Source organism: Tupaia chinensis, unplaced genomic scaffold (assembly GCF_000334495.1).
Source record: "Tupaia chinensis unplaced genomic scaffold, TupChi_1.0 Scaffold000493_1, whole genome shotgun sequence".
Lineage (NCBI taxonomy): Eukaryota > Metazoa > Chordata > Mammalia > Scandentia > Tupaiidae > Tupaia > Tupaia belangeri.
Window position 1 is genome coordinate 1,373,934 of NW_006160005.1, and position 27,727 is coordinate 1,401,660.

The 27,727-nt window shown below is 43.1% G+C and overlaps 1 protein-coding gene across 1 annotated transcript in view; it reads right to left on the reverse strand.

The window, feature by feature from the left end:
- STX8 (syntaxin 8) overlaps window positions 1-27,727 on the reverse strand; it is a 376,642-nt gene that overhangs the window by 124,607 nt on the left and 224,308 nt on the right. Inside the window, exon 7 of the mRNA XM_006156403.3 lies at window positions 20,880-20,981. Coding sequence (XP_006156465.1) covers window positions 20,880-20,981 — 102 coding nt within the window. The remainder of the gene's footprint in view (window positions 1-20,879; window positions 20,982-27,727) is intronic.

The following is a 27,727-nucleotide window of genomic DNA, read 5'->3' on the forward strand; positions in this document are numbered from 1 at the left end:
CTCTGCTTACCAGAACCGCTTTCCTGAAACTGTATTCCATGGAGACTCACCTACAATGGCAGAACTGCGCGAGACCCACCCTTGATCCAACCTTGAATGGAATCTATTTTCCCTATTGTTAAAAACTTTGGACTCGTGGCCCCTCTCCTTTTGCTTGTAGGTATCGCATTTTCAATGACCCCTCTGGAAGACAACTGTTTATAGCAGAGATAGTGTAAACGGGAGAGGGGGAAAGGGCTGAGGGTCAAACATAGGATAAAAAACATATATATATGTATACATATGTATGAAAGTAGAAATGGAATATTATTGGTGATAACATGCTTGATTAAGACACTATGCAGTGTATCCTAGATGGGAAACTACATTTAGTGTGTTGTGATGATGCTCAGGGAATGAGTGTTAGGTAATAAAAAAAAAAAAAAAAGTTGCAGGAGGAAAAAAAAATGCACATTTGATGACTGCAGTGAGCTGTAAAAAAAAAAAAAGTTGCCAGGCATAGTACAGCCTTGAGTCTCCCTAATCTGAGGTGTTCCAGGACTCAAACTGTTGTCCGCCATGTGGGAGTCCAGCACCTTAATCACCATGCCACCATGCCACTTGCTGGCCCCATCAAAAATACTTCCTTTTTTTTTAAAAAAAAAAAATTATTTAATTTACTTTTATCCTTTGTCATTATTTTGTTTTAATGAAGTTGACCAGGAAAAGACAGAAAGAGAAAGAAGGAAAGTGAGAAAGCAAGCTGCCAGGTTCAGGACTCAAACTGTGGTCAGCCATGTGGGAGTCTAGCTCCTTTAATTACCACGTGGCTTGCAGGCCCCCAAAACACCTTCTTAATGATGCAATGAAACTGAGCTGGGTTAAGACGGCTTCCATCTTCAATTCTAAAAAACAGCTGAGCTATATAACTTGCAGAAATGAGTAAAGAAAGTGGCAACAAAACAGATATGAAATTGTTTTTAAATTCTTTTGTAAAAAGAATTATTTTACTTATAATTATTATTATTTATATTTGACCAGAGAGAGTAAGAGAGAGAAAGTGAGAAAGCAAGCCGCCAGGTCCAGGATTCAAACCATGCTCAGCCATGTGGGAGTCTAGTGCCTCAACCACTATGCCACCTGCCAGCTCCCCGGAGGTAACTGTAAAAGGTAAGCCATAGCATATATCGTAAAGCTACCAAACAATAATGGTTTTGAAAATGCACTTCCTCGGACTATTCCTCTGTCCTGTTCTACTATGACACACTGAGAGATGGCTCCATGCTCTGTGACACATCCATGAGCGGAACGGCTGGCTGAGACAGACAAAAGAAACCAGGGACGGCAGGGCTCCTTGGATGTTGGCCGAGAGGGTGGGGAAAGGCGCAGGCAGAAGGCCTTTAAAAGGTACATTCTTGTTTTTTTTTTTTTTTTTTTTTTTTTCTTTCTTTCTTTTTTTTGGAGAGGTTTTTCGCTATAGGGCACATGCGCTCGCCAGACAGAGACAGAGACACAGAAAGTGAGAAATCACCCCCCAGGGGGGAGGGCCACGCTGCAATCCCTTCTTCTCCATTCTCCTCTCGGGATCTTGGGCATGCACGCAAATGCACATGCACATGCGCCCGGCGTGAGTTTTAAGCCACTGGGTCCGGGACACGAACTGCGGACGACTACGTGGGAGTCCAGCGACATAGCCATTACGCTAACTACTGCTCCCCAAAGGAACATTCTTGAGGGAGATGATGAATAGAGATGGGCAGCGAAGAGAGGGAGACTGGAACTGACAGAGGATACAGGGAGATTAGAAAGAGAAAATAGAAGAAGACTATACAAAAATCAGGGAACAGCCCAGAACCCCAGAGCCAGAGATGTGATTAAGGATGGATAAGGGCCAGCCTTGTGACCTAGTGGTTAAGGGAGCCAGATCCCATATGGCCACCTGTGCAGTTCAAGCCCTGGACCTGAACACACCCGGTGCATATGCATGCATGCCCCAAATCTCCAGAGGATGGAGAAATGGAGAAGGGATTGTGGCATGACCATGCCCCGTGTGTGTGTGTGTGTGTGTGTGTGCGTGCTTTCTCCCTGCTCCTCTCGTTCTGTCCTATCTTTCTCTGGGGAGTGCACACGCCCTCTGGCAAATTAAAACAAAACAAAACACAAAAAGAATTAGAAAAAACAGGTGAATGACGGCTCTGCCTGATGGCTGTACGTATACTAGACCACACTGAGCCCTGTGGGGTGGCTAGGGTCCCAGCCCTGCTTGCTCAGAGAAACCTGGGATCATATCCTGCATCCTCACACTGGACCTAAGACTCTTGAGTGAAACTTTGACTATTAACAAGGAGGAAAAAAGGTATTACCGTCTGGAGAAGTTACTACCCTCAAAATAAACACATGGGCCCTGGGATAAAAGGCAGAATGGAAAGCTTCAAATCCCTAAACAGACATCCTTCAAAAGCCTGCTTACCTTCTGTCACCTACAGAACTGAACGGTTTTGTAGATACTGAACAATACAAAAGACTCCTGATGGGGCTTACTTGAAGCGAGCACTGCAGGTAAACACAATTTGCACGTCATCTTAGAAAAATCAGATGGCAAAACGACTGGGTTCATTTGGAGTGTTACTATTGGGATAATCGGCAGTAATTTTACTTCCTTTCCTTTAAAAGAATCCAGATATGCCTGGAAAGAGCTAAGTCCTCTGATTGGCTAAGACTGCTAAGACAGGTTACGTTCAGCTCAGCCAGGGCTAGAGGAAGCAGCCGCAGGAGAAAGAGAAGCTCCTTCCAGTTGGTTCTCCTCTTCCCCTCCCTTCAGATCAAAAATCATATCACAATTACAGTCTCCACTTTGCCGAGCGGTTGGAAAACATTTTCATTTAGTACTTCCAGCCTAAAAGGGCTTTCTTTTTTTCTTCCTTTTTTTTTTTTTTTTTTTCTGGAGGTTTGCCTGAGGTCCGGAATTTATTCATGTCACTGGCATAAAGGCACTTTTATGGGGAAAGGAAGGAATATTTAAATTTAAACACATTTTGATCATTACACTGACTGGAATTGTCACACGCCACCGAAGATGTAAGATGTAGCTTAAGAACAATGTAAGAAAAAAAGAAACCACAGGAAGCAGTTCCGAATCACCTTTTTTAAAATAAGAAAAGCAGAATTGGAAAAGCAGGCAAAAAAAGAGGAGAGTCTGGGTTGCAAGGAAGATAATCAGTTTCCAGAGAACCAGCAGTTTAACCTTTCTGCGGAAAAGAATGTAACACAACAGATTCGATGCACACAGTAGGACACGCTTACCGCCTTGACTAAAAGGAAATGCGATCCCTCAATCTTAGAGACTTGATTATCTATAAACAAAATGAAAATCAGAGTAGTCAGATGGCTTAAAACGCATCAAAACATGTTTCATAAAGAGCAGATATTCTGAGGCCAGCAGGTGATGTGGTGGTTGAGGCGCTGGACTCCCACATGGCTGACCACGGTTCAAATCCCAGACCTGGTGGCTTACTTACTCTCTCTCTCTCTCTCTGGTGAGCACACATCCCAATAGCAAATTTTAAAAAAATCAATAATAATCATAAATAAAATTCAATAAAAATAACTAAAAGAGAATTGCTTTAAAAGAAAAAAAGAATAGATGTTCCTGGAACTATACAAAAATGGTAACATCAGAGGGCTGATAATGGAAATAAAAAGTCACTGCAAACCAAACATTTATTCTAGGCTTCAAAAATACATCGCAACAGTTTGGGTGTGTGTACGGATCAGCAACTGGCGAACTGTGCTTTATTAACGTGAATGGGAAGAGCAGAGTAACAGCTACAATAACGCTTGATCGCTTACCTTCATTTTTGAGATGGCCTCTAGTTCTTGAAGCCAGTTTTGTTCCTATTTCAGTTTTGTTTAGGCAAACTGATTAAGGACCTATTGTTACATCACCTAAAAAAATGGTTACATGGAATACTACAGCCCATTATTTTGAAGATGCCAAGGAAGTTTAGAAAGTATTTAGCTATGCCATAGTTTCATGGAATGGGAAGCACCGAGTATTCATTTTTTAAATTAAAAAAAAAAATCACATTTTTACTGAGGAGAAGTACATATAACATAAAATTTGCCATCTTCGCCATTTATTTATTTATTTATTTATTTGGGTTTTTGCCTTAGGGCGCATGTGTCCGAAGGAAAGAGATGGAGACAGAGAGAGGGAAAATGAGAAATCACCCTTAAGGGGCATGGCCATGCTGCAATTCCTTCTCTTCCATTCTCCTCTTGGGATTTTGGGCACACACATATACACAGACAGCATTATTTTCAAGCCACCAGGTCCAGGACTTGATCTGCAGTCAGCCATATGGGAGTTCAGGACCTTAACCACCATGCCACGAAAGACAGTGAAAGGGAAAGTGAGAACTCCCCCCTGGGGGGAATGGCCATGCTGCAATCCCTTCTCCTCCATCCTGCTCTCAGGACTAGGGGCACAAAATGCACATGTGCCTGGCATAACTTTCAAGCCCTCGGTCCAGGACTCGAACCACAGTTGCTCAAGTAGTAGTCCAGTGCCTTCACCACACAGCACCTGCTGGCCCTCACGTTCACCACTGTTAAGTGTGCAGCTCAGTGGTATTACTCACATCTACTTCGTTGTGCTACCGTCACCGTCATAATTATTCATTTTTTAAAATGACTGTTTCCAGTTTTCCTTCCGGGTAAAAAAAGATATGTTAGATGAAATGTCCACAAGCCAATGAAAAGGCTTAGATCCCGTATGTGCAAGAAATAAGATACTATTTCAGTTTAGCCTCGAGCCACAATCTAAACTGAACAGCAGTGCTGAAGCCACTTGGCCAACTGCAGGTTTGGATCCCCAGGTGGACTCGAAAACTGTGGGCACATGTGCCAGGACCCTAAGGAACTGGAGGACTGAGGACTAGGGATCGCAGTGTGATGACGCACTATCGAGGGTGCTTTCCCATATGAACGTGCATGCACATACGTATTCTCTATCAGAAATAAAAATAAACTTAAAAAAGGGAACTATTACTCACAATAAGACTCTACAGAAATCTAAAGTCATTTTGAAAGAAATTACATTGTACGGGCCAAAAGAGAGACATGGGTTATTTTGAGCACAAATTAAAGTGCTAAAAAATATGTGGAGGCTGTTCAGTAGATCCACGTTCCCTCAAGGACAGCTGAGGCACAGGCCTGGCTGAGCAATGGCTGAGCACCCGGCATTCAGTGGCAGCTCAGAGCAGCAGAAAGTGATACACGCTGGGACCCCGCAGGGCCTGCTCGGGGAGGGAGCTCTGTCACAGACAGCTGATACCAAGTCCAATACTGTGATCAATTTGCTGCTAATCCGGAGAAATTGACCTTAGTGTTCAGATTCACGGGCAGAGAAAAACCAACAGTGATTTAAAATGAACTCCAAATCAGTTATTCTAAGGAATTTAACGCTAGTTCAGCGACTAAATTGTCATTATTGCCTGGCTCTGAAACAGAACGACAAGGAGAGGCAAAGAATAAATACGGCATCGTTGGTAAGATCTTAAGTCAATTAATGGACCCCAGGGCCTGATTAAGAAAGCCTTCATTAAGGCAACAACAGCTGGAGTCAAGTTATCTAAAAGCTAATACCAGCGGCTTCTGCACCGCATTCCCGAGGGGTTTGGTAAAGAATCGTGTTTATTTCCTAACCACCACAGATTCCCTTCACCTACCCAACCCTTCCCAATCCATTCAAACATGTACAGTTCAAATGGGCATCGGCTGTATTATGAACAAAAACAGTCGGAGGGGCAGGTTGTCTGGACAGCAAGCATTGCTCTGCAACGGAGCAGCTTTGCACAGGGGCAGCCCTGTAAGGCATGCCCTGTGGCTACAGCCGCTGGGACGTCCTCACTGGCAGAACACCGAATTCGGCCCACAGACACTGCACAGAGTTACAGATTAATGCAGCCAGCTGTTTTATTATAATTCCTAAAAACAGTACAGCTCCCTTGGGCCAGCAGATGGTGTGGTGCTTAAGGCGCTGGATCTCACATGGCCGACTCTGAGGTTTGAGTCCCGGAGCCAGTGGCTTGAAAATCACACTGGGCACATGCGGATGCGTGCCCAAAATCCCGAGAAGAAAATAGAGGATATGGGACTGTGGCATGGCCATTAGCCCCGGGGGGTGATTTCTCACTTTCCCTGTCTCTGTCTCTCTCCAGTGAGCGCATGTGCCCTATGTCAAAAAAAAAAATATATAAAAAAATAAGTATAGCTCCTTTAACTTCAGCTGCTTCTATTCAATTTTTAAACAATATATTTATGCATTTCTTCCATAAGAGAGAGAGAGAGAGAAGAAACAGACAAGTACCCCCAAAAGGTGCTCATGCCATGACCCACCCCATCTCAGCCAGCCTGGATCATGGGCATGCGTGTGCACAATGGCGTACGCAGGGAAGTGCTGGGGTGCAAACTCAGGACCTTCTCACGGGACTTCTGTGAAAACTGCTGTGCCACCACTGGCCCCCATTCAACTGTATGTAACGACAGTTACTGCTTCTCCTAAGCAATGCTGGATAGCATGCTGATAGGAATGGAAAATGGTATCTCATTTTCTGAGCATATATCAAAAACACGCTGGGACCAGAAGGCCTTTTTTTTAAATTAAAAATTTATTTGTTTGTTTGTTTGTTTGTTTGTTTGTCGTGGCTTTTTTGGGCCACTGGGTCTGAGTATTGAACCATGGTCAACCACATGGGAGTCCAGCACTTCAATCCCATGCCACCTGCTGGCCCCCAGAAGGCCTCTTAGAGTGGCAAGTGCTAGAAAGTCAGGAAGGTAAGCTGATATTTGAATTTCCCTTTACAGCGTACACACAGAAGGTAATCCCTTTGTGACTAATTGTGACGTCAGTAACCCTACAAACCACCCACACATCATTTGATCCATTTTACAGTTTTAATTTTTTTTTAAGAATTATTTTATTTAACGTTATTTATTTATTTATTTATTTTAATTTGGCCAGAGAGGAACAGAGAGAGAGAAAGAGAGAAAGTGAGAAAGCAAGTCACCAGATCTGGGACTCGAACGGGGTTGGCCATGTGGGAATACAGTGCCCTTAACCACCATGCCCCCAACCAGCCCCTACAGTCATCATTTTTAGGGGAGGAAAGGCATGAAAACATGCACCGCAAACTTCAGTTCTGGGGAATTATTATTTTTTTTTAAATAAAAAGTTTCTACAAGCTCATTTTTAAACAAGTAACTAAAAATAGTTATAATGTCAACCTCAGAGAAAAATATGAGGAATTTTGATTTACCAACTCCTTTTGAACAAGTTCCTGTGTTCTACAGGAGTAGAAATTCTTAGTAGTTCCGTTCCTTTATTTTCCTATCCTAATATATACAAAACCCACCAAACTTTTGGATTATCTTCCATTTAAAAGATTTCCCAGGGACGGTAGGTCGCATGGCGGTTGAGGTGCTGGACTCCCACATGGCCGAACGCGGTTCAAGTCTCAGACCTGGTGGCTTGCTTTCTCACTTTCTCTCTCTCTCTCGTGAGTACATATGACCTATAACAAATTTTAAAAAATGGTAATAGTAATAAATAAAATCAAATAAATCATTCTTTAAAGAAATCGCCTTATCTTCCTTGCTCTCTTCTGAGGAACACAATTATATTACAAATTTTTCCCCCACTACTATAGTAATACATGACACTGAAAGTTAAGTCCCTATTCAGGTATTTTAATTATTATTATATTATTATTATTTGACTACTTATATTTTTAAATGCCAGAGCACACATGTATTTTTCAGAGACAGAGAGACAAAGAGACAGAGGGAAAAAGCACTCCCAACAAGGGGTGGCCACACTGCAGTCTCTTCTCCATTTCTGCTGGGATTCCGGGTGCACACACTGTCTGGTGTATTCCTCAAGCCCTAAGGGCTGGGGCTTGAACTCTGGTCAGCCCTGTGGGATTTAGCTCCTTTAATTGCTATGGTATGGGGCCAGCCCTCCAGGTCGTTTTTTTTTTTTTTTCCCCAGATTTCTATTTGTATTTTTTTTTGGTGTAAACAGAGATAAACAATAATAATACTAAAAAGGAATTTGTCAGTTTTTAAAAACTTTCAGTTGTAAAAGTGTCTTAGTCAAAATGGTCAAGTTAAAGTACACAGTTAACGTGGTCATGGCTCTTTGTATAATTTTATCACTTCACTTGCTATCTGGTGTTGAAATTATCCGCTTGCTTTTTGACTCCTCTACCAGTCTGAGCTTTTAACTCAAACTGTTAAAACTCCTTTCATGCACCAGTATCTAACCTGTGCATGAAAGCAGATTGCCAAAAGTCTTTCCAAGATCTAGCTCATTTCTGATTTACTGGTACGTGCGTGCGTGCATGCGTGCGTGCGTGTGTAGGGGGTAGGCAGGAGTGTTTAGTTCTCTTTAAAAGGGTATAGAAAGAGGATGATGGAGCTGAATGGGGCCCCAAAGACCACAGTCTTATAGTTTTATATGTGAAAAGACATAAAATGATTTCCTTTCCCTCCCTCTTCAGGTTTACCAGCTTGGTTAATTTTTTTTTTTTTTAAGAGGTTTTTGCTACAGGGTGTGTGCGCTTGCCGGAAAGACAGAGAGAGACAGAAAGCGAGAAATCACCCCCAGGGGGTATGGTCAACGCCGCAATCCCTTCTCCTTCATTCTCCTCTCGGGATCTTGGGCACGCACTCACACGCACCCGGCATGAGTTTAAGACACCGGGTCCGGGACTCGAACCCCAGCCAACTACATGAGAGTTCAGTGACATAGCCATTACGCTAACTGCTGGTCCCTCAGCTTGGTTAATTTTAGGCACAATTAGAATCTGACTCTTCATTTCAGTTCAATTTACAAATATAAAAGAAAATCAATACATGAATGAGGAGCACTCAAGTATAATAATGAACTCCTGAAAGGCCAGGCTGGGTTAACCAAACATATTGAACAGGTAGGGGTACCATTTTTCCCATAAAAGATGGACAAATAAAGAGAGGTGATCTTCAAATGGAAACCACATATTATGAAAAAACTGCATATGAATTTCAACATAGTTTTGCACCAGTTTAATTCCATTTTTTCTACAAATTTTTTGAAGTCCCCTGGTAATATCAGTAAAACATACTTTGTGTATGCAAAACATACTCCGTCCCAGGACAGCACCTCTAAACCCAGCCAGTATCTGCTACTCCCACAGGACAGGTAAAAGCAGAGGAATTAAATGGGGAACAAACATTTCCAGAAAATAGGCACCACGCTCATTAGTGATATCACCAATCAAGGCTCGCAAGGTGTAATTATTACTCAATAAGAACAGAAACTATTCCTACAAATCACATCTTATCTTTACAAACCATACCAAGCAAAAACTATCATCCAAAAGAGATTGCATTTTGTGATCATTTCTGACCCTTGACGACAGCCCAGACCGCTGACTCCTAACCGATTCTAAGGAGTGTGCGGGTCTCGGAGGGGGTCGTGGAGACGGCTCTGAGGCTGTCAGCCTCTATCAATCACCTTCCATTAACTAAGGGCTTTCCAATTTTGCCCGTCTCTCAGACGTTTCATTTTGCCTGGATTAAGCTGAAGCATCAACATTTGAACTGAATGCTTCTATTCCCACTCCCCAAATAAATGCTGTTAACAGAAAAACAGGCCTTTCCACAGCAGGAACTCAACATCAAAGCAGACGATGATGTGGTCACACATAAAAGACAGTGAGACCACACTTAACACGTGCATTAGACACTCTGTGAGCCACCACAGGCCCCAGGATGGTGTACTGAAGGGGGGTCGGGGGGGTGCTACATTGCAGCTCCTGAAGTGAACACTGAACAGTTCTTAAGTGTAGGGAGATGCAATGGAAGTAGGAGTGTATTTTAGTGCAGAAAGAAAAAAAACTGAAATCTACACAATAGTTTTTTCTGATACAGGTTTTCCATGACTTTTTTGAAGATGCCTCATGTTCACCGGGGTGCCACAGGGTTCTCTTAGACCATGGATGCGGGTCTCCTAAGAGTCTTACACTGTGGGTATAGTTTTACTGCTTAGTATCTACTGAGCCCAGGATGAAGACTTTTTCCAAAACATTCCAGATATGTTAGGGGGACAGCTCGAAATCAACCGAAAAAGGCATGTTTAAAACATAAACCTGGGGCCAGTAGGTGGCGTGGTAGCTGGGGCGCTAGATTTCCATATGGCCGACCACTGCTTGAGTCCTGGATCTGGTGGCTTGCTTTCTCACGTTTCCTCTCTCTTGTCTCTCTTTAGTAAGTGCACATGCCCTATAACAAATAAAGAAATAATAATAAAAATAAATTAAATTAAAAAAATAAGCCCACCTTAGGGAGAGGGACCTATCTTATCCATCTTTGTAATGCTGACAGCTGGGAGGTGTGTTTGCTTTATTAATACACTATTACCCTGTGAGGGCAACGCAGTTTATATAAATATGCTCTAAGTTAAAATTACGCATATTTTCTGTACCAATATATGGATTTCATTATTATTATTTTATTTTTTGAGAGCAGGAGCAGAAAAGGAGGGGGGAGAGAGTGGTACCTCTGAGGGGGTCTCCCTCCAGCCTCACAGTCTAGGATCACAACCATAAGCCATTATGCCTGACCTGTTTAGGTTGAGCCAGGAAGCAAACCCGGGCCTCCTACGTGGCTCCATCTACAGTGCAGTGGTACTCTTCCGCTCATGCCACCACGGCAGGGCCTCAGTGTTATTTATTATTTTTAAAACTTTTGTTTTATAAGTTTCTTTTTGTTGCTCCCATGAGCGTGAGAGACAGAGAAGTACTCTCAAGAGATTTTCACACCACAGTACCCCCTGCACCGTCGGCCCGAGCCTTCCCAGCCAGCCAGGATCATGGGTGCTCACCCCGGTGTGTACAGATCGACTGGGGAACTGAACTAGCAAGCTTCCATATGGATTCAGTACCGCTTGAACAGCTCATGGCTGCTGCGCCACTGAGCTAGCCCCATTACTTTTTGTAAAAAGGTTTTGCCAAAGGGTGTGTGCGCTTGCTGGAGAGAAATAGAGGGAGCCGGAGAGGGGGAAAGTGACAAATGTCTCCCCTACACACATCCAGGAAGATGGTCATGCCACAATCCCTTCTCTTCCATTCTCCTCTTGGGATTGGGGCACGTATGCACACCTGCCCGGCCTCATTTTCAAGCCCCAATGTCTGGGATTTGAAACACTGCTGGCCATGTAGGAGTCCAGTGCCTTAACCACCACACCACCTACTGGCCTCCTCCCTGTTATTATTATTATTATTTTGTAGAAGTTTTTTTTGTTTTTGTTTTGTTTTTTTTATCTTAGGGTATGTGTGCTCACCTGAGAGACAGAGACAGCAAAAGGGAAAGCGAGAAATCACCCCCTAGGGGGATGGCAATGGTGCAATCCTTTCTCCTCCATTCTCCTCCCAAGATCTGGGGCACACATGCACACACTCCTGGTGTGAATTTCAAACTACCAGGTCTAGGACTTGAACTGTGGTCAGCTGTGTGGGAGTCCAGTGACATAATTGCCACGCCATCAGCTGGCCCCCGGTTATAATTTTTAATGGCTACCTAACTGACAAGGAAGCTGAAATAGAGCAGGAAGATGAGAGAGTAACGAACAGGGAACAGAGAGCTCAGCATTCTAACCAACAGCCTGGGGCAGACTAGGCAGACGCGAGAGAGATCCCAAAGGGGAATGCTGCAACATGTTTTATTTGGCCACGTGGGATCTTTTCAAATGTGGGTTTATTGTCAACACTAAAATATTGGGAGCTTCCGCTTAAAGATACAGATTTCAGGCTTCTCTTAAAAGAAATAAACAAGCAGATGATCTGGCAGTTCTCGGCTCGCAGTCCCAGGTGGTAGAATCTGCTGTCTCCTCTCTAGCTTGCCACTGCAGATCATCGTGGTTGCCCACTTCATTCATGAAGGCTCCCTGTCTGGCCCTGCTGGCATCTGAAAAGCTGGAAGCAGTCCTGCAAAAATAGCACGCATGGAGGAGGAAGCTTATCTGGGGATAAAGATCAGGAGTCCACAGAGAACTCGTACAGATGGAGAGGGTGTGGCGGGTTACGAGAAACTGGCCGGCAGAGGATGAGGACACAGGCCTTAGGATGCAGGTGAAGTCGGAGTGGAGATGCAGAACTGAAGCCATGCAAAAAGTAGATGGAATGCCTTGAAGATAAAGTATCAGGAAAGAAAGGGGCCCAGCTGTGTCTGTGCACATTGGACGCTGTTGCTTGGAAGGCTGAGCCCACATGGGAGGCCTGGGTTCAATTCCTTGTCTACCCTAAATGTGGTGATGCCTACTGTCCCAGCTACCTGGGAGGCTGAGCAGGAGGGTCACGGCACAGTGAGACCCTATCTAAAACACAACACATGCACACACGCGTGTATACAGATACACAGAAAGTATTGTCCCCAGTAGAGAAGAGACAATAGGAGCCTTAATTGATTTCTGCAGATTCTCCCTGGTCTGGTCCCGCCTGGCTAGCTTCATTGTCCCCGCCTCCCAGGCAGGAGCCCTTAATCCCTGCCAGGCTGTCCTAGTTCTTGTTTGAGAAACCTGGAGATGATAGTGCCTTCTTCACATCAGCAATTCCAAGGGTCTGAAATTTCTCTGTCTCTTTTTAATGTGCTAGAGGGAGCATCTGCTCACCAGAGAGGGACAGACAGAGAGGAAAGTAAGAAAACAGCCTCTCCGCATGGGGGATGATCATGCTACAATCTCTTCTCTATTCTCCTTTCATGATTTTTAGGTACACACGCCTTCGCATGACCTGTGTTTTTCAAGCTGCCCATCCCGGGACTCAAACCACACAGTTGGCCACATGGGATCCAGCCGCCTTAACCATCGTGCCATTGGCTGGCCCTAAAAGCTCCTAGCCACTTATGTTGTGCTTCCTTTCAGCTTTCTCAAATGAACTCAAGAGCTGCCCTAGAGAGCTGCTCCCGCCGTGCCCTGGGCATGTCTAGAGAGCCTTCAGCACATCGCCCTGAGTGCGCTGCCTTTCCACTGCAGAGTGCTCCATGATGCCAGGGATAACGACTGCTATTATTATTATTATTATTATTATTATTATTATTATTATTGCCGGAGGGCACATGCATGCACCCCCCAGTGAGAAAGAGAGAGAGAGAGAGAGCACCCCTCATGGGGCATGATCATGCAGCAATCCCCTTTCTACTTCTTCCTCCTGTTGGGATTTTGGGCACACACACATGCCCAATGTGTTTTTCAAGCTTGCCAGGGCCAGGATTAGAACCATGACCAACCATGTGGAATCCAGCTCCCTTAACCGCTGGGCTACAAGGCACAGATATTGCAACCAGGACTTCCTTGATGCAATATCCTCAGTGCCTGACATGCAGTGGCACTCACTAAATGATAAAGGACAAAGGGAGGGATGGAAGGCGAGCGACTAGAGTGGCAGGAGTGATAGGGTAAGGCTGGGTCGCAGAAAGAAGAGCCATTTCTACTATTAAAAAAAGGTACTTCTTTATTCCTCTGGCAGAGGGAATCCCCAGAGGTTTTCATTTTGTGATCCATCCCCAGTCTTGGCCAGCCTGGGTCCTGGGCACGTGTGTGAGCTCAGCATGTTCAGAGAGGCCCTGGGTACGAACTCAGGACCTTTACCACGTGGGTCACATTGTGCTAGCCTGCACCTGGGCCCTATGTCTACTGTTTTTGAAAGCACCATCTCAAATACCATTATTCAAAGAGAATGAGGGCTAAAAAGAATACTGGACTTCTCTAAGAATCTATCATTAATACTTTGGGGTGGGGAGGGTTTCTGATACATTATTGGAAAATTGGTGATAGGTATCAAAAGGTTTGGGACCAGCGGATGGTGTAATGGTTACGTTGCTGGACTTCCACATGGCTGAACAGGGTTCAAATCCTGGACCCAGTGGCTCAAAACTCACGCCAGGCACATGTACATGAGTGTATGCCCAAAATCCCAAGAGAAGAATGGAGGAGAAGGGACTGTGGTGTGGCCCACCTAGGGGGTGATTTCTCACTGTATTTCTCTCTCAGCAAGTGCATGGGCCCTAGAGGAAAAAAAAAATCTCAATAAATAAATAAATAGATAGATAGACTTAACACTGCTCCTTCCCAGATGTAAGTAAATACATTTGGGCAACACAGCTGTAACGGATATCTGCTGTCCCCTGACTGCCCAGATCCAACCTTGTCTGTTTGGAAGGACCTCCCATCTCGTGACATCTTCAGAGGAGACAGTATCACTTTCCATTCAGGATGCCAAGGCCCTAGGATTCTTCTTCTGCCCACCCTGAGCAGCCCGACCTGGCCAGTTCGGCACTCCCTCCTCTGATCGAGATGCAGAGGTGGCCAGAGGCAGGGCGTCACTTAGCATTTCTGACCTTAGTGCCTTGGCCAGGCTCTTCTTGTCCGGGGATGGCTCTTCTGGCCCCTGGCCTTGCAGCTGTCACTCTTCTGGGCCTCAAGTACCTTCCAATTAGGGCCTCGAAGTTCCCTGATAGAGCCTGCCTCTGGTTCTGTGACCTGGCAGTACCCTCACCAAAATCCTACTGAGAGGATAAAAGTCCTAAGCATGGAAAAAAGGTGTATGCTCAGACAACAGCATCATTTGTGTAATAAATAAATACTGAAATACCAAGCACCAAAATATGAGGGTACTTCAGTAAGTCAATGAAAAGCAGAATTAAAGTACAAATCTATTTTGGATCTGAAAATCTTGAAATCTATGCATAGTTTTCTCATGAAACACATTTCCATCAACTTGTTGAAGACACCTCTCCATATTAAGTGTATTAAGTATTTTCCTTCAAAAAGTTTACTTTAATGTTGTACTTAAATTTTAAAAAGAATTATTTCATTTTATTTATTATTATTCTTATTTTTTAAAAATTTGCTGTAGGACATATGTTCTCACCAGAGAGAGAGACAGAGACAGAGGAAAGTGAGAAAGCAAGCCACCAGGTCTGGGCCCAGAACTGCTATCGGCCGTGTGGCAGTCCAGTACCTTAACCACTACGCTACCTGCTGGTGGTCCCTACTTTCTGCATTTTATAGAGAAGGGAACAGACTTAGACAAGGCAAGCAGCTCTCCAAGTCATCCAGACTGCAAGTGGCAGAGCCCAAATCCTGCCCCAAGTCTGCCTGAGGCCACGCCCATGCTGAACCACGGGGCTCTTGACCCCTGCCCCTCCTCTCCCCAAGAAGAGGACATTCTTATGAGCTGATGGGAAATGCAATGGTCCTAGGGTGAGGCAGCGGTAACACAGTGTCAGCTGGGCCGATTTCTAACCACATCGCTGAACGCAGCGAAAATCACCACCCATGCGCTTAGACAACATTACGTAATAGTCCATACTCGGAGAAGCAAGACAGTCCCTGAGCCGGAGTCATTCAGAACTCCTCGTCTGGGCCTGCACAATTGGCTCCCTCCCTCCGACTCAGACAAGGCTCTATTTTGAATTCTAATGAGGACCAGGCACACTGAATATTTAAACTGCAATTACAGAGATCCTACTTTTATGTAAATGTTCTTAACACAAGTATCAGACCTGAAAATACATAGAGGTGCCAGTGGAAACTATCAGCCTAATTTGCGTTTAGAAGCTTGGGGAAAAAAAAAAAAAGAAAACAATATGGTTTTCTACTGGATGCTCTCATTGGGGTGGGGATGAGGGAAGAAAAGGGAGGAAAAACACACACACACACACACACACACACACACACACAACGCTCTCAGCAAAAATTTTAAAGCCCAGGCTCTGGAGTGAAAGGTTCACAAAGAGGTGCTTGAATCCTTTGTTAACAACTGAACAAACAAATTCATCATCAGGCCCTTCTCCTGTGTGGCCCCCTTGCAGTTCGGTTTGTATTTATAACTAGAAATTCCCTCACTGCCCAAGCATCTGACTGATAGAACAGACCGTCAAGAACGGTAGCAGAGGGGAGGGAAACGAAAGGCCATTTCATGGTTCACAACCTGCTTCTGCCCTCCTTTGAGTGAAAGGATGATTGCGGCTGCTATCCACACCTCACTCGAGTTCCCGTGGTTAAACAGTGACAGAGCACCATGTGAACAGTGGTCAGGTTACCCCTGAAGGAGTCGCTTAATTCTCATGTCCCTTAATAGTTAAAACACACCTCACTTGCAGCTTCATGCATGTATGTGTTTATATAGAAATAATGGCCAGTCTGGCCTCGCATTTGAGAAGAGCAGGTGACCGGCCCTTCCTCCAGCCTCTGCCCCTCAAATGCCCTTCTTATTAAGATCATAGTTTAACTTCCATGGCATTTGGTTAGCCCCTGAAATACTAACATTTACGGCAAGGGCAACGGAATTTCCTTTTTTTTCTGATATGTCTTCAAGCTGATTCTCTCTTCTTCTGGTACTAAATATGTTACTGAGTTTTGTTTGTTTTACATTCGTGTGTGCGTATGTATGTATGTATTTGTCGGGATTTTTAAGCTGCCCAGTCTAGGACTCGAACTGCTGTCGGTCATATGGGAATCCAACACCCTAACCACCATGCCATCTGCTGGCCGTGTCTACTCAGTTTTGAGCTTCAGTTATATTTTAATTCTAGAAGTTCTATTTGGTCCTTTTTCTAACTTTCTATTTTACTTTTTATAGTTCCCTATTCTCCTGGGATCTTTCAAGCTTTCAAGCTTGTCATTTACATCATTAAATTTAAAAAGCATAACCGATTTTATCATCTATTTCTGATAATCCTAATACTGTAACTCTGTGTTGATTGGTTTCCATGGTTTATTGCTGCTGATCCTTGCTCCTATTATGCTATTGATATTTCTACACATGCTAGATTATCTTTGACTATGTGCTGGTTGTTAGAAATTTATTTTGGTTATTTCTTTTTTTTTTTTTTTAAGAGAGATTTTTGCTATAGGGCGCGTGTGTCCGCCAGAGAGACAGAGAGGGACAGAGAGAAAGCAAGCAAGAAATCACCCCCAGGGGGTATGGCCATGCTGCAATTCCTTCTCTGTTCTCCTCTCAGGATTTTGGGCACGCACACACAAATGCACACAGCATAAGTTTTGAGCCACCGGGTCCAGGACTCAAACCGCGGTTGACTACGTGGGAGTCCAGTGATGTAACCATTACACCATCGGTTGGTCCTTATTTTTGGTTATTTCTTAAAGATCTAGGATAAATGCCTTCCTCCAAAGATGCATTTCATTTGTTTTTGCTAGTTAGTTAGAGCTATGACAGGTAGTCTCTGTAAAGCCAAACCAGGTATGCGGTTCTTCAGTTCACTCTGAGTATACGTGCTCAGGGCACAGAATCACAAGGGCCTTCCTATGGCCACATATTGCTGGAAACTTGTAATTTTTTTCCCCACTTGGTGCCAAGGCTGCCTGCTCCACGATCCCCAGGAGCAAGTTCAGTTATGGATCATGTTTACTCTAAGGGTGTAGCTCTTCGGGTTGCAGTATTACACTTGCTATTCGGGGTAGGCCTAGGGTCTCTCTTTCCATCCCACTTGCCCGTCTCTCTCAGGCACAGAAGTCCCTGACTTTTGCCTGCAAGTAGGCCTTCCTCACAAGGATCGATTCACTGATTGATTATTTATTTATTTATGCAACAGGGCACACGTGCTCACCAGAGAGAGGGAACGTGAGAAAACACCCCTGACGGGGTACGGTCACGCTGCAATCCCTTCTTCTCCAGTTGCTGCTTGTGATTTTGGGCATGTACACACATGTATCCAGTGTGATTTTTAAGCCACTGGGTCTGGGACTCAAAGTGCACAGCCAGCCATTTGGGATCCAATCGCCTTAACGAACATGCCACCAGCTGGCCCCAGATAGTTTAAAAAAACATGTATTTTAGAAATTCTAGGAGTCTCTAAATTTCTTGGAATAAAAAAACAAAACAAAAACAAAAACAAAAAACAACAACAACAACAAAAAACAAAAAACAACACTTAGGAGTCCAGCTCAGTTGATTTTATGGACATTTCTGGGCATCAATATTAAACACTAGGTAATAACATAGAATAAAGATTGACAATAACATAAGGAACAGTCTGTATTCATTACGACTTCATGAATAATACGTGCTAAAGGCCGACATTTGGCAAATACAAAAACATACCAACAAGTCTATGAATATATTCATTCCAAATGAGTAGCCACATGATTGTAGAACATTAAAAAAAAAAAAAAGAAAAAAAAGACTTCAGGAAAGCTGTCGCTCAATTACGGAGACTTCCTATTTTGGAGAGACAATGATCAAACTGCTCTAAATGCATACGATTCATACCAAACATTGCTCCATAATCCTCTGAGGTATATGCCATTACTATCTTCATTTCAAAGATGTGAAAACAAGGGGATTTGGGCCTTCCTGAGGTCATAGCTGGTAAGTGGTGGAGCTGGGATGCAAGTCCAGGCTCCAAAGCCCACACTCCCCTCCTGCTACACTCCAGCCTCTACAAATGCAGAAAGCCAGGGAGGATGGCCAGCGCTAAGATCCTTCTGACCACCAGATTATCCAATGCTTACAGTAAGAAAACCAAGACTCAGGGCATTTAGGTTTATAGGCAAATGCAGGATCATAAGAGACAGAGATGGGAGTAAACCCGTATCTTGTCTTCAAAGTCCAGCATCGGGTGCAGAGAACAAAGTCCCCATGGACAGAGGGTAGGTGGGAAGACAGGTAAAGTCAAATTGGGGAGGCCTTGCTTCTGAAGGGAAGCAGGAAGCAGTGCACCCCTACAGGAGCGAAGCACAGAGCAGGTTGGCTTCTGATGCAGGGGGTGGGTGGGGAGAACAGGACTGGTGACAAAAGGATACCAGTGGACCTTACAGTTGCACTTCCTCCAAGGTTCCAGATTCCTTCCCTGCCTGATCCCCTTTCCCTGTTGTTCTAGACCTCCCTTTCAATGAGGAAGGAAGGTAACTCTTTTCAAGTTGCACTGCTCAGGGGACCCCTGTACAGAAGTTCTAAAATGGAATAGATCAGGGGGCATTCAGCACATTTTTCATATTAGAAAGGCTAAAAGTTAGGCAGAGGATGTGCTCAGTTCAATAGTTGTTATTTTTTTCTGCTCTTGTATTTTTATTTTTTAATTTTTAAAAATTATTTAATTTTCTTCTTCTTATTTTTTAACTGGACCAGAGACAGAGAGAGAGAAGGGAAAAATGCAGATGCAAGCCGCCAGGTCCATGGTCAGCCATGCGGGATTCTAGTGCCTTTAACCACCATGCCACCTGCCAGCCCCTGTATTTTTAATTTTAATGAAGATATGAGCTTCATAAACTTACTGTACCTCTGTGAGGAAAAGCACCCAATAACAACCCTGAGACTCTTGTTACTGACAACACCATTTACCACCATTTGCCTTCGGGCATAACACAGTACGCAGGCGATATGCAACGGGCCTCACAAAACTGCGTCAGAATCGCTTGCTGCACATCTTAGATAATAAACACTCCTCAACTCCACCCTAGTCCTACTCAATAGGACTCTCTAGGGGAGGGCCTGGGAATCAGTATTTAAAGCAAGTATTCCAGATAATTCCTATCTTGGCATATGAATCTCATTTTATTTTTATTTAATTTTTTAGAGAAAGATTTTTGCTATAGGGCACATGCACTTGCCAGAGAGAGAGAGAGAGAGAGAGAAAGCAAGAAATCGCCCTCCACAGTGCTCGTGGCTATGCTGCAATCTCTTCTCCTCCATTCTCCTCTTGGGATTTTGGGCATGCACATACATATGCACACGGCGTGAGTTTTTTTGGTTTTTTTTGTTTGTTTGTTTGTTTGTTTTTTGAGAGGTTTTTGCTATAAGGTGCATGCGCTCTCCAGAAAGAGACAGACAGAGAGACAGAAAGCAAGAAATCACCCCCCTAGGGGAGATGGTCATGCCGCAATCCCTCCTCCATTCTCCCCTCGGGATCTTGGATACGCATGCACACATGCCCAGCGTGAGTTTAAGCCTCCAGGTACAGGACTCGAACCGCGGTTGACTATGTGGATGTCCAGCAACACAGCCATTACACTGACTGCTGGTCCCCACAGCATGAGTTTTAAGGCACTGGATTCATGACTTGAACTTCAGTAGACTACATGGGAATCCAGTGACATAACCATTATGCCATCTGCTGGTCCCATTTTATTTTTTTTTAATTTTGCTATAGGAGATGTGCGCTTGCTGGAGAGAAATAGAAATGGATAAAGTGAGACAGCAGCCCCTCTCCTCCATTCTTCTTTCAGGATCCTGGGCATTCATGTAAACATGCCTGGCATGTCTTTCAAGCTTCCAGGTCGAGGACTCAAACTGTGTAGGTAGCCATGTGGAATCTAGCTGCCTTCACCAACACACGCCCAGCTAGCCCTGAATCTCCATTTTACACGTACAGTATCAAGAAGTAAAGTGACTTGACGAAGATAACATCCCCAAATATAAGATCTGAATTCAGTGACAACCTAGGCTCTTACTCCTCTGCAGACCAAGGTCCAGTAAATAAGCTTGTCATTAAACAATTAAATTAAATTAAAAAGGGCACAAAAGTGAGGTTGCCTATAAAACCCACGCCAGTCTGCCAATGTTATACAAATTCCCAAATCATCAGTCTCTCTAAACATACAGAAATGTTTACCTTAATTTTTAAAAATTAACAATGGTATCCTTCTGAACTCTAAACAATTCATTTAATTTTCATAAGATTTAGGCCATCTCAGCAATTTCAATGTTTTCCAAATGGCACTACCTACATTAGAAGAGCAAGCACATTCCCACAGTAATTAGACAAACACAGGAAACCCACGGCAGAGTAAATCCACAAGCAATTGGAAAAACAGAGATGGGATGATGGCTGTCTCTTACCGCAGGAGGCTGACTTTCTGTCCACCAAGTTCACACGTCTGGTTTCAGTACGAAGTTTTTCATCTGTGTTCTCCACTAGGTTGGCAAGGTCGTCAATTATCTCTAGAAAGGAAAGCAAAGATGAGTGACTAATCCTCCTCAAACACCCTGGTTTGCATCACAGTGTCATAGCTGTGGCTGTTCTTTATAGTAATAGTTCTCTTAAGTACGGTAAGTGAAAAGGTAAAAGGCCACCCCATGGCCTGATCATTAGAGTGGCTTGATCCCACAAAGCAGACTATACAGTTCAAGTCCCTATCCAGGGACTTGAAAAACGTAAGAGGAGTGTGTGCATGCATGACCACAAATTCTGAAGAGAGAGAGAGAAGAAGGAATTGGAGTGAGACCAGGCCCCACTGGGGGTGCTTTTTCACTTTCTCTTGCCCTTTCTGTCTCTGTCTGGCAAGAAGATACTCTGGTAAATAATAATAAAAAAAAGATAAAAGATAAAAAATAAAAGAAAAAGTACAGAATTCACAAGTATTCTTTGAAAACTGCAATTCTGATTTGAAAAAGTAGTAGTTAAAAAAAAAAAAAAAAAAACAAACTCATTTTGGGACCAGCAGTTAACGTAATGGCTATGTTGCTGGATTCCCACGTAGTTGACCGCGGTTTGCGTCCTAGACCCAGTGGCTTAAAACTCACGCCGGGCGCTTGTGTGTGCATGCCCAAGATCCCGAGAGGAGAATGGAGGAGAAGGGATTGCGGCGTGACCATCCCCTCTGGGGGGCGATTTCTCGCTTTCTGTCTCTATGTCTCCCTCTGTCTGTCTGGCGAGCGCACGCGCCCTATAGAAAAACCTCTCCAAAAAAAAAATAAAAAAACAAAAATACCCTTCATTTTTATTAATGATCAGATAATCTTATGATTATGCAACAAATGCAATTTCTGGAGAAACATCAACAAGTTAAGGAGACAGAAAGCATTATTCAGCAAGTTTATACCCAGTCAAGTTGTCATTCAAGTATAAAGGTGATAAGCGGAGAGTACAAAAGACTTCAAAGACTATCTGGGTCCTTTTTGACAAAATTGTATTTATTTAATTTTATTTATGATAGAGTATGTGTGCACATGGGGCTGGAGAGCCCACCATTGACAGTCTCATAACACTGCAGTCTGCTTTCCCTAGGCCTCTAGTTCATCAGAATCTTGGCATGCTTGTGTACACAGCGTACTTCAGATCAGGTGACCAGGAAGCTGAACCTGTGGTCAACCATTTAGCTTCTAGCATCACAGTTCAATAAACTACCAACACTATTACTAAGCTAGATCTCTTAATAAAAAAATAAAAAAAAAAAGAAAAAGAAAACAAGTTCTCATTGTGCACATCCTCCTGCCTCAGCTTCCCAGCTGGACTACAGGTGTGCTACTACACCTGGCTCTGTTGAAACAGCCTCTGCTATATTGCCCAGGCCAGCCTTGAGCTCAAGATCCTCCAACCTCAGCCTCCCGAGTCACTGGGGTCACAGGTCACTGCGCCTGCCTGTAAGCTGCACCAGGAATCAAACCTGGGACCCGCATACAGTTCCAGGCCTCGGAGCACAGTGTTTCAGATGCACATCACAATGGCTAAGTCCCTGGGTTCTTCCCAAAAAAGCTACTTGCTGATGACATACAGCCAATCAAGAGATGAATAAAAACAAAGAACCCTAATGGGCAAACTGGAAACCATGACACAAGAGATGACGGTGAGAACCCAGTCTGTTTAAATACGTAATTGAGAATAAACAAATACAGAGGACCAGCAGTTGGCGTAATGGCTATGTCACTGGATCCCATGAAGTCGACCGCGGTTTGAGTCCCAGACCTAGCGGCTTAAACTCATGCCAGGCGTGTGTGCGTGTGTGCCCAAGATCCCGAGAGGAGAATGGAGAAGGGATTGTGGTGTGGCCATCTCCCCTGGGGGGGTGGTGGTGGTGATTTCTCGCTTTCTGTCTCTCTGTCTCTCTCTGTCTTTCTGGCAAGTGCATGCGCCCTATAGCAAAAACCTCCCTCCCCCTCAAAAAAAAAAAGAGTTAACAAATACATAGGTTAAATTACAGAAAAAAAATTATAAATATTACAAAGAGTGACACTGTAATTCCAACTAAAAAAATTAGTTAGCAGTTGTGAAGGGTGAGGAAGGTTAAAAGAAATCAAACGCGCTAATTTCTTCATCTCTCACGGCAAGTCCTATCAAGCTGTCGAAAAGTTAAACATATAGAAACTTAAAGCTTTTTAAAATCACCAAATCCTCAATGTTCTGTGTAATTTTTTTTGTTCGCCTTGATAGATCTTTTAGTAATCACTATTACTTGTAAAGAATCCTTTATGTGAAGTTCGTCTTTTTTTTTTACACTAATCTTTTTAAAGTGAAATTAAGCACTTTACAGCATTTAAAATAGCACATAAAATATGATCTTAATTGTGTAAAATTACTCCTATCCATTCTTTTATATTTACAAACCTATCGGGGTATATGTGGATGATGTTACTCTAATGGTAATGAGGATTATTTCTCTAGGTGGTGAGAGCCTATGTGAGTGACTGCTTTCTTCCTTGTATTTCCTGTATTGTGTGAATTTCTTTTTTAAAAGCATATGTTATTTTTTTCAATTTTGGTTCTCTTTCTTCCCTCCTTCTGTCTGTCCAACAGAAAAGTTTGCCTGATGCAACTATAGCAGTGCTTTGAGAGTTCACTGCTCTGAAGGCAAAAGAAGGAAGCTGTCAAATCAATGATCAGATAATCATTTGATTATCTCAATAAATGCAGAGAAGGGGCCGGCAGGTGGCGTGATAGCTAAGGCACTGGACTCCTAGGTGGCTGACTATGACATGTTCATGGATTGGACTCCATATTAAATACATTTGTTGATTTTCCCTCAATTAATGTGTAGATTCCATGCAATCCTAATAAAAATTCTAGCAGCTTTTTTTTTCTTTCAAGAGAGATTTTTGCTATAGGGTGTGTGCACTCACTGGAGAGACAGAGAGAGATAGAGAGACAGCAAGAAACCACCCCCTGATAGGATGTCCATAACATAATCCCTTTTCTTATATTCTCCTCTTGGGACCTTGGCCTCATATACACACGAGTCCAGCATTGAGGTTTTTTTTTTTTTGTTTGTTTGTTTTTAAAGAATTAGTTTTATTGGGGACCAGCAGGTGGTGTGGTGGTTAAGGCGCTGGACACTCCCACATGGCCTACCAGGGTTCAAATCCTGAATCTGGTGGCTTACTTCCTCACTTCCTCTCTCTCTCACTCTCACCCTCTGTCTCTCTGGTCAAGCTAAAAATTGAATGAATAAATAAAATAAAATAAGTAATTATTAAAAAAAAAAAAGAATTAGTTTTATTGGGACCAGCAGTTAGCATAATGGCTATGTCGCTGGACTCCCATGTAGTCGACTGTGGTTCATGTCCCGGACCTGGTGGCTTAAAACTCATGCTGTGCGCATGTGTGTGTGTGCCCAGGATCCCGAGAGGAGAATGGAGGAGAAGGGATTGCATCATGGCCATCCCCCCTGGGGTGGGGATGCTTTCTGTCTCTCTCTGTCTGGTGAGTGCACATGCCCTATAGCAAAAACCTCTGAAAAATAAAAGAATTAGTTTTATTTAACTTTATTATTATTATTTAAGTTGAGAGATGGGGGGGGTTGAGAAAGCAAGCCACCACGTCCAGCACTCAAACCACAGTCAACCATGTGGGAGTCCGGTGCCCTTAACCACCATGCTACCCCATCCCACCGTGAGGGTTAGTTTGCCGAGTGTGGGACTCAAACCGTGGTCGACTTCATGGAAGTTCAGTGACATAACAATTATGCCATCTGCTGGTCCCTCCTAGCAGGTTTTTTAAAAATGGAACTAGCAGGACCAGCAGGTAGCATGGTGGTTAAGGTGCTGGACTCCCACATGGCTGGTCACAGTTTGAGACCTGGACCTGGTGGCTTGCTTTTCTCACTTTCCTTCTCTGACTCTGGACAAATTAAAAATAACAATAATAAATAAAATTAAGTAAATAAATATTTCTTTTAAAAAAGAAATGGAAGTAGCAAGCAAACTCTATTTTATTTTTTAAATTTTATTATTTTTTATATTCCATTTAATCAAATATATCTTTACAGTGTATAACATTCTTTTTCCAGCATGGTTACCATGCACATCAGTCAAGACAAAGACATTATTATACACATCAGCAGCAGCAAATAGCTTTTCACTTTTTTCCAGATTCCTTATTTATTTATTTTGAGAAGTTTTTGTTATAGGGCGCGTGCACTTGCCAGAAAGACAGAGAGAGACAGAGAGACAAAAAGTGAGAAATCACCCCCATGGGGGATGGCCACACCGCAATCCCTTCTCCTTCATTCTCCTCTCGGGATCTTGGGCATGCATGCACACGCGCCCGGCGTGAGTTTAAGCCACCGGGTCTGGGACTCAAAACGCCGTCGACTACAAGGGAGTCCAGCGACATAGACGTGATGCTAACTGCTGGTTCCCCAGATTCCTTATTTTTATTTTATTTTTATTATTCTTATTTTTTTAAACATTCAATCCCTATATCATCTGAGTAGCAAGCCAATTCTAAAATTCACATAAAATGGCCAAAATCATCTTCACAAAATGAAAAAGTTGGAGATATTATTACCTGAATTTATAAATACATAGTAATTAAAACAGTGTGGTACTAGGACAGGGACAAATAGATTGCTGGAACAAAATACAGTCCAGAGATAAGTTTATGTGTGTGTGTGTGTGTGTGTGTGTGTGTGTATGTGCATGTGCAAACATGTGCACCCATGGACTCAGTTCTTAACAAAGGTTATCAACAAAAAAGACAATCAAGTAAGGAAAAGTCTTTTTGACAAATGATACCAGAGCAGCTGGATACATGGATGAGGACATTAAAATACAAAACAAAAAACCTCAATCTTTTTCTCCCTCCATACTCAAAACATTGATTTGAGATGATTCACAGACATCTGTAAAACCTAAAACTGTAATATTCCAAGAAGGCAAACATAGAAGGAAATTTGCATGATGTTGGAGAGGTAAAAATGCCTTGAACAGGACTTTTTTTTTTTTTTTTTAAAGTTTACAATATTATAATATCTTTAAGAATTTTCAGTAAATAAGAACGGAAAAAGGAAGAAAAGATGGAAGGAAGGAGGGAAGGCAGGCAGGCAGGCAAGTACAACAAATGCTTTAGAATAACAAAGAAAAAATTTTAATGTTTCTTTCATGAGAGAGAGAGACAGAGACAGAGAGACAGAAAAACAAACACCCCCCCAACAGGGCCTTCGCGCCATGATCTGCCCCCAGTCTGTCATGGGCGTGTGTGTGCCTGCATGGCATGCAGGAGGAGATTCCAGGTCCCAAACCCAAGCCCTTACCACATGAGTCTAGATGTGTTACCATTGTGCCACTGCCTGGCCCCTAGAATAACAAAATTTTAGACCTGCAGAAGTCATACGATCACCTGTGGTTCCTCCCCTTTTTCCAATATCCCTGGCAGTGAGATAGTTCATCTTTTCCCAGTGACATGGAAACTCAAGAAAAAAAAAATCAGTTCCACTGCAGAACTAGACGGTGACTGTAATTATTAGAAAGTTCTTTACACTGAGCTGAACATCTTACTTTCAACCTCTACCTGGTTTTTTTTCCTAGACTAATATAACAGTGCCCTTTATTCACAGTTCTCATATACCTCCTCAGTCTTCTCTTTCAGGCTAAAGACACTTAGCTTCAAACTTTAGCCAGTCCTCAAAGGAAGTGGTTTCCAGCTCCTGTGACATCCTAGCACTTTAGGGACAGTATTCTTCCTCAAGCATGATGGGAGGCCTTGCACACATTGGTTCAGTTTCTGTCTGGACGGCACAGAACACAGTTGAGTAGCACACATGAAAGGAGATTTTCTGACCCATGCCTCATGTCCTACCAGGGTATTCCACAGTAATGGTCGTGCTCTGAATGGCAGCTTGGTACATTGTTCTCATGCGAACCGATTACGCGAGAGAGGGAGAGAGACAGGATTACGTGATCTGACTTAATGTGGTAACACATAATACAAGATCTAGGCTGACTGGCTCATGGTATTGTAAGAAAGTCCTGGGCCAGCTGGTGGCATGGTAGTTAAGGAAGCTGGATCCCATTTGGCTGACTACCTGGTTTGAGTTCCAGAGCCAGGCACATGTGCATGTGTGCCCAAAATCTCGAGAGGAGAATGAAGGGACTGAGGGTGGTCAATCCTCTGGGGGATGATTTCTTACTTTCCCTTTCTCTCACTCTTTTTCTCTGGAGAGTGCACAGTCCCTATAGCAAACAAATAATTAAAAAAAATAAAACCCCAAACAAAACAAAAAAAGAAAGTCCTTGTCTAACAATAAATAAAAGTTAGCTATTGTATGTTAAGTGGATTGCTATAGTTCTTTCCTTTATCTTTTCCTTTTTTAAATTTTTGTTATAGGACACGTGTACTTGCCAAAGAGATAGGGGTGTGGGGGTGTGAGAAACCACCCACCAGTGGGGATGGCCATGACACAATCCCTTCTCTATCCTCCTCTCGGGATTTTGGGCACACATGCACGTGTATCGGGAGTGATTTGCAAACCACTGGGTCCAGAACGTGAACCACACAGTCAACCATGTAGGATCCAGTGTCTTAATCCCCACACCTTATGCTGGCCTGATTTTATATACATACATACATACATATATATATATAAACATAATATATGTGTATATATAATAAATATATATAAAATATTTATTTAAAATATATGAAATATATTATAAAAATATATATTATAAATATATTATATATAAAATATATA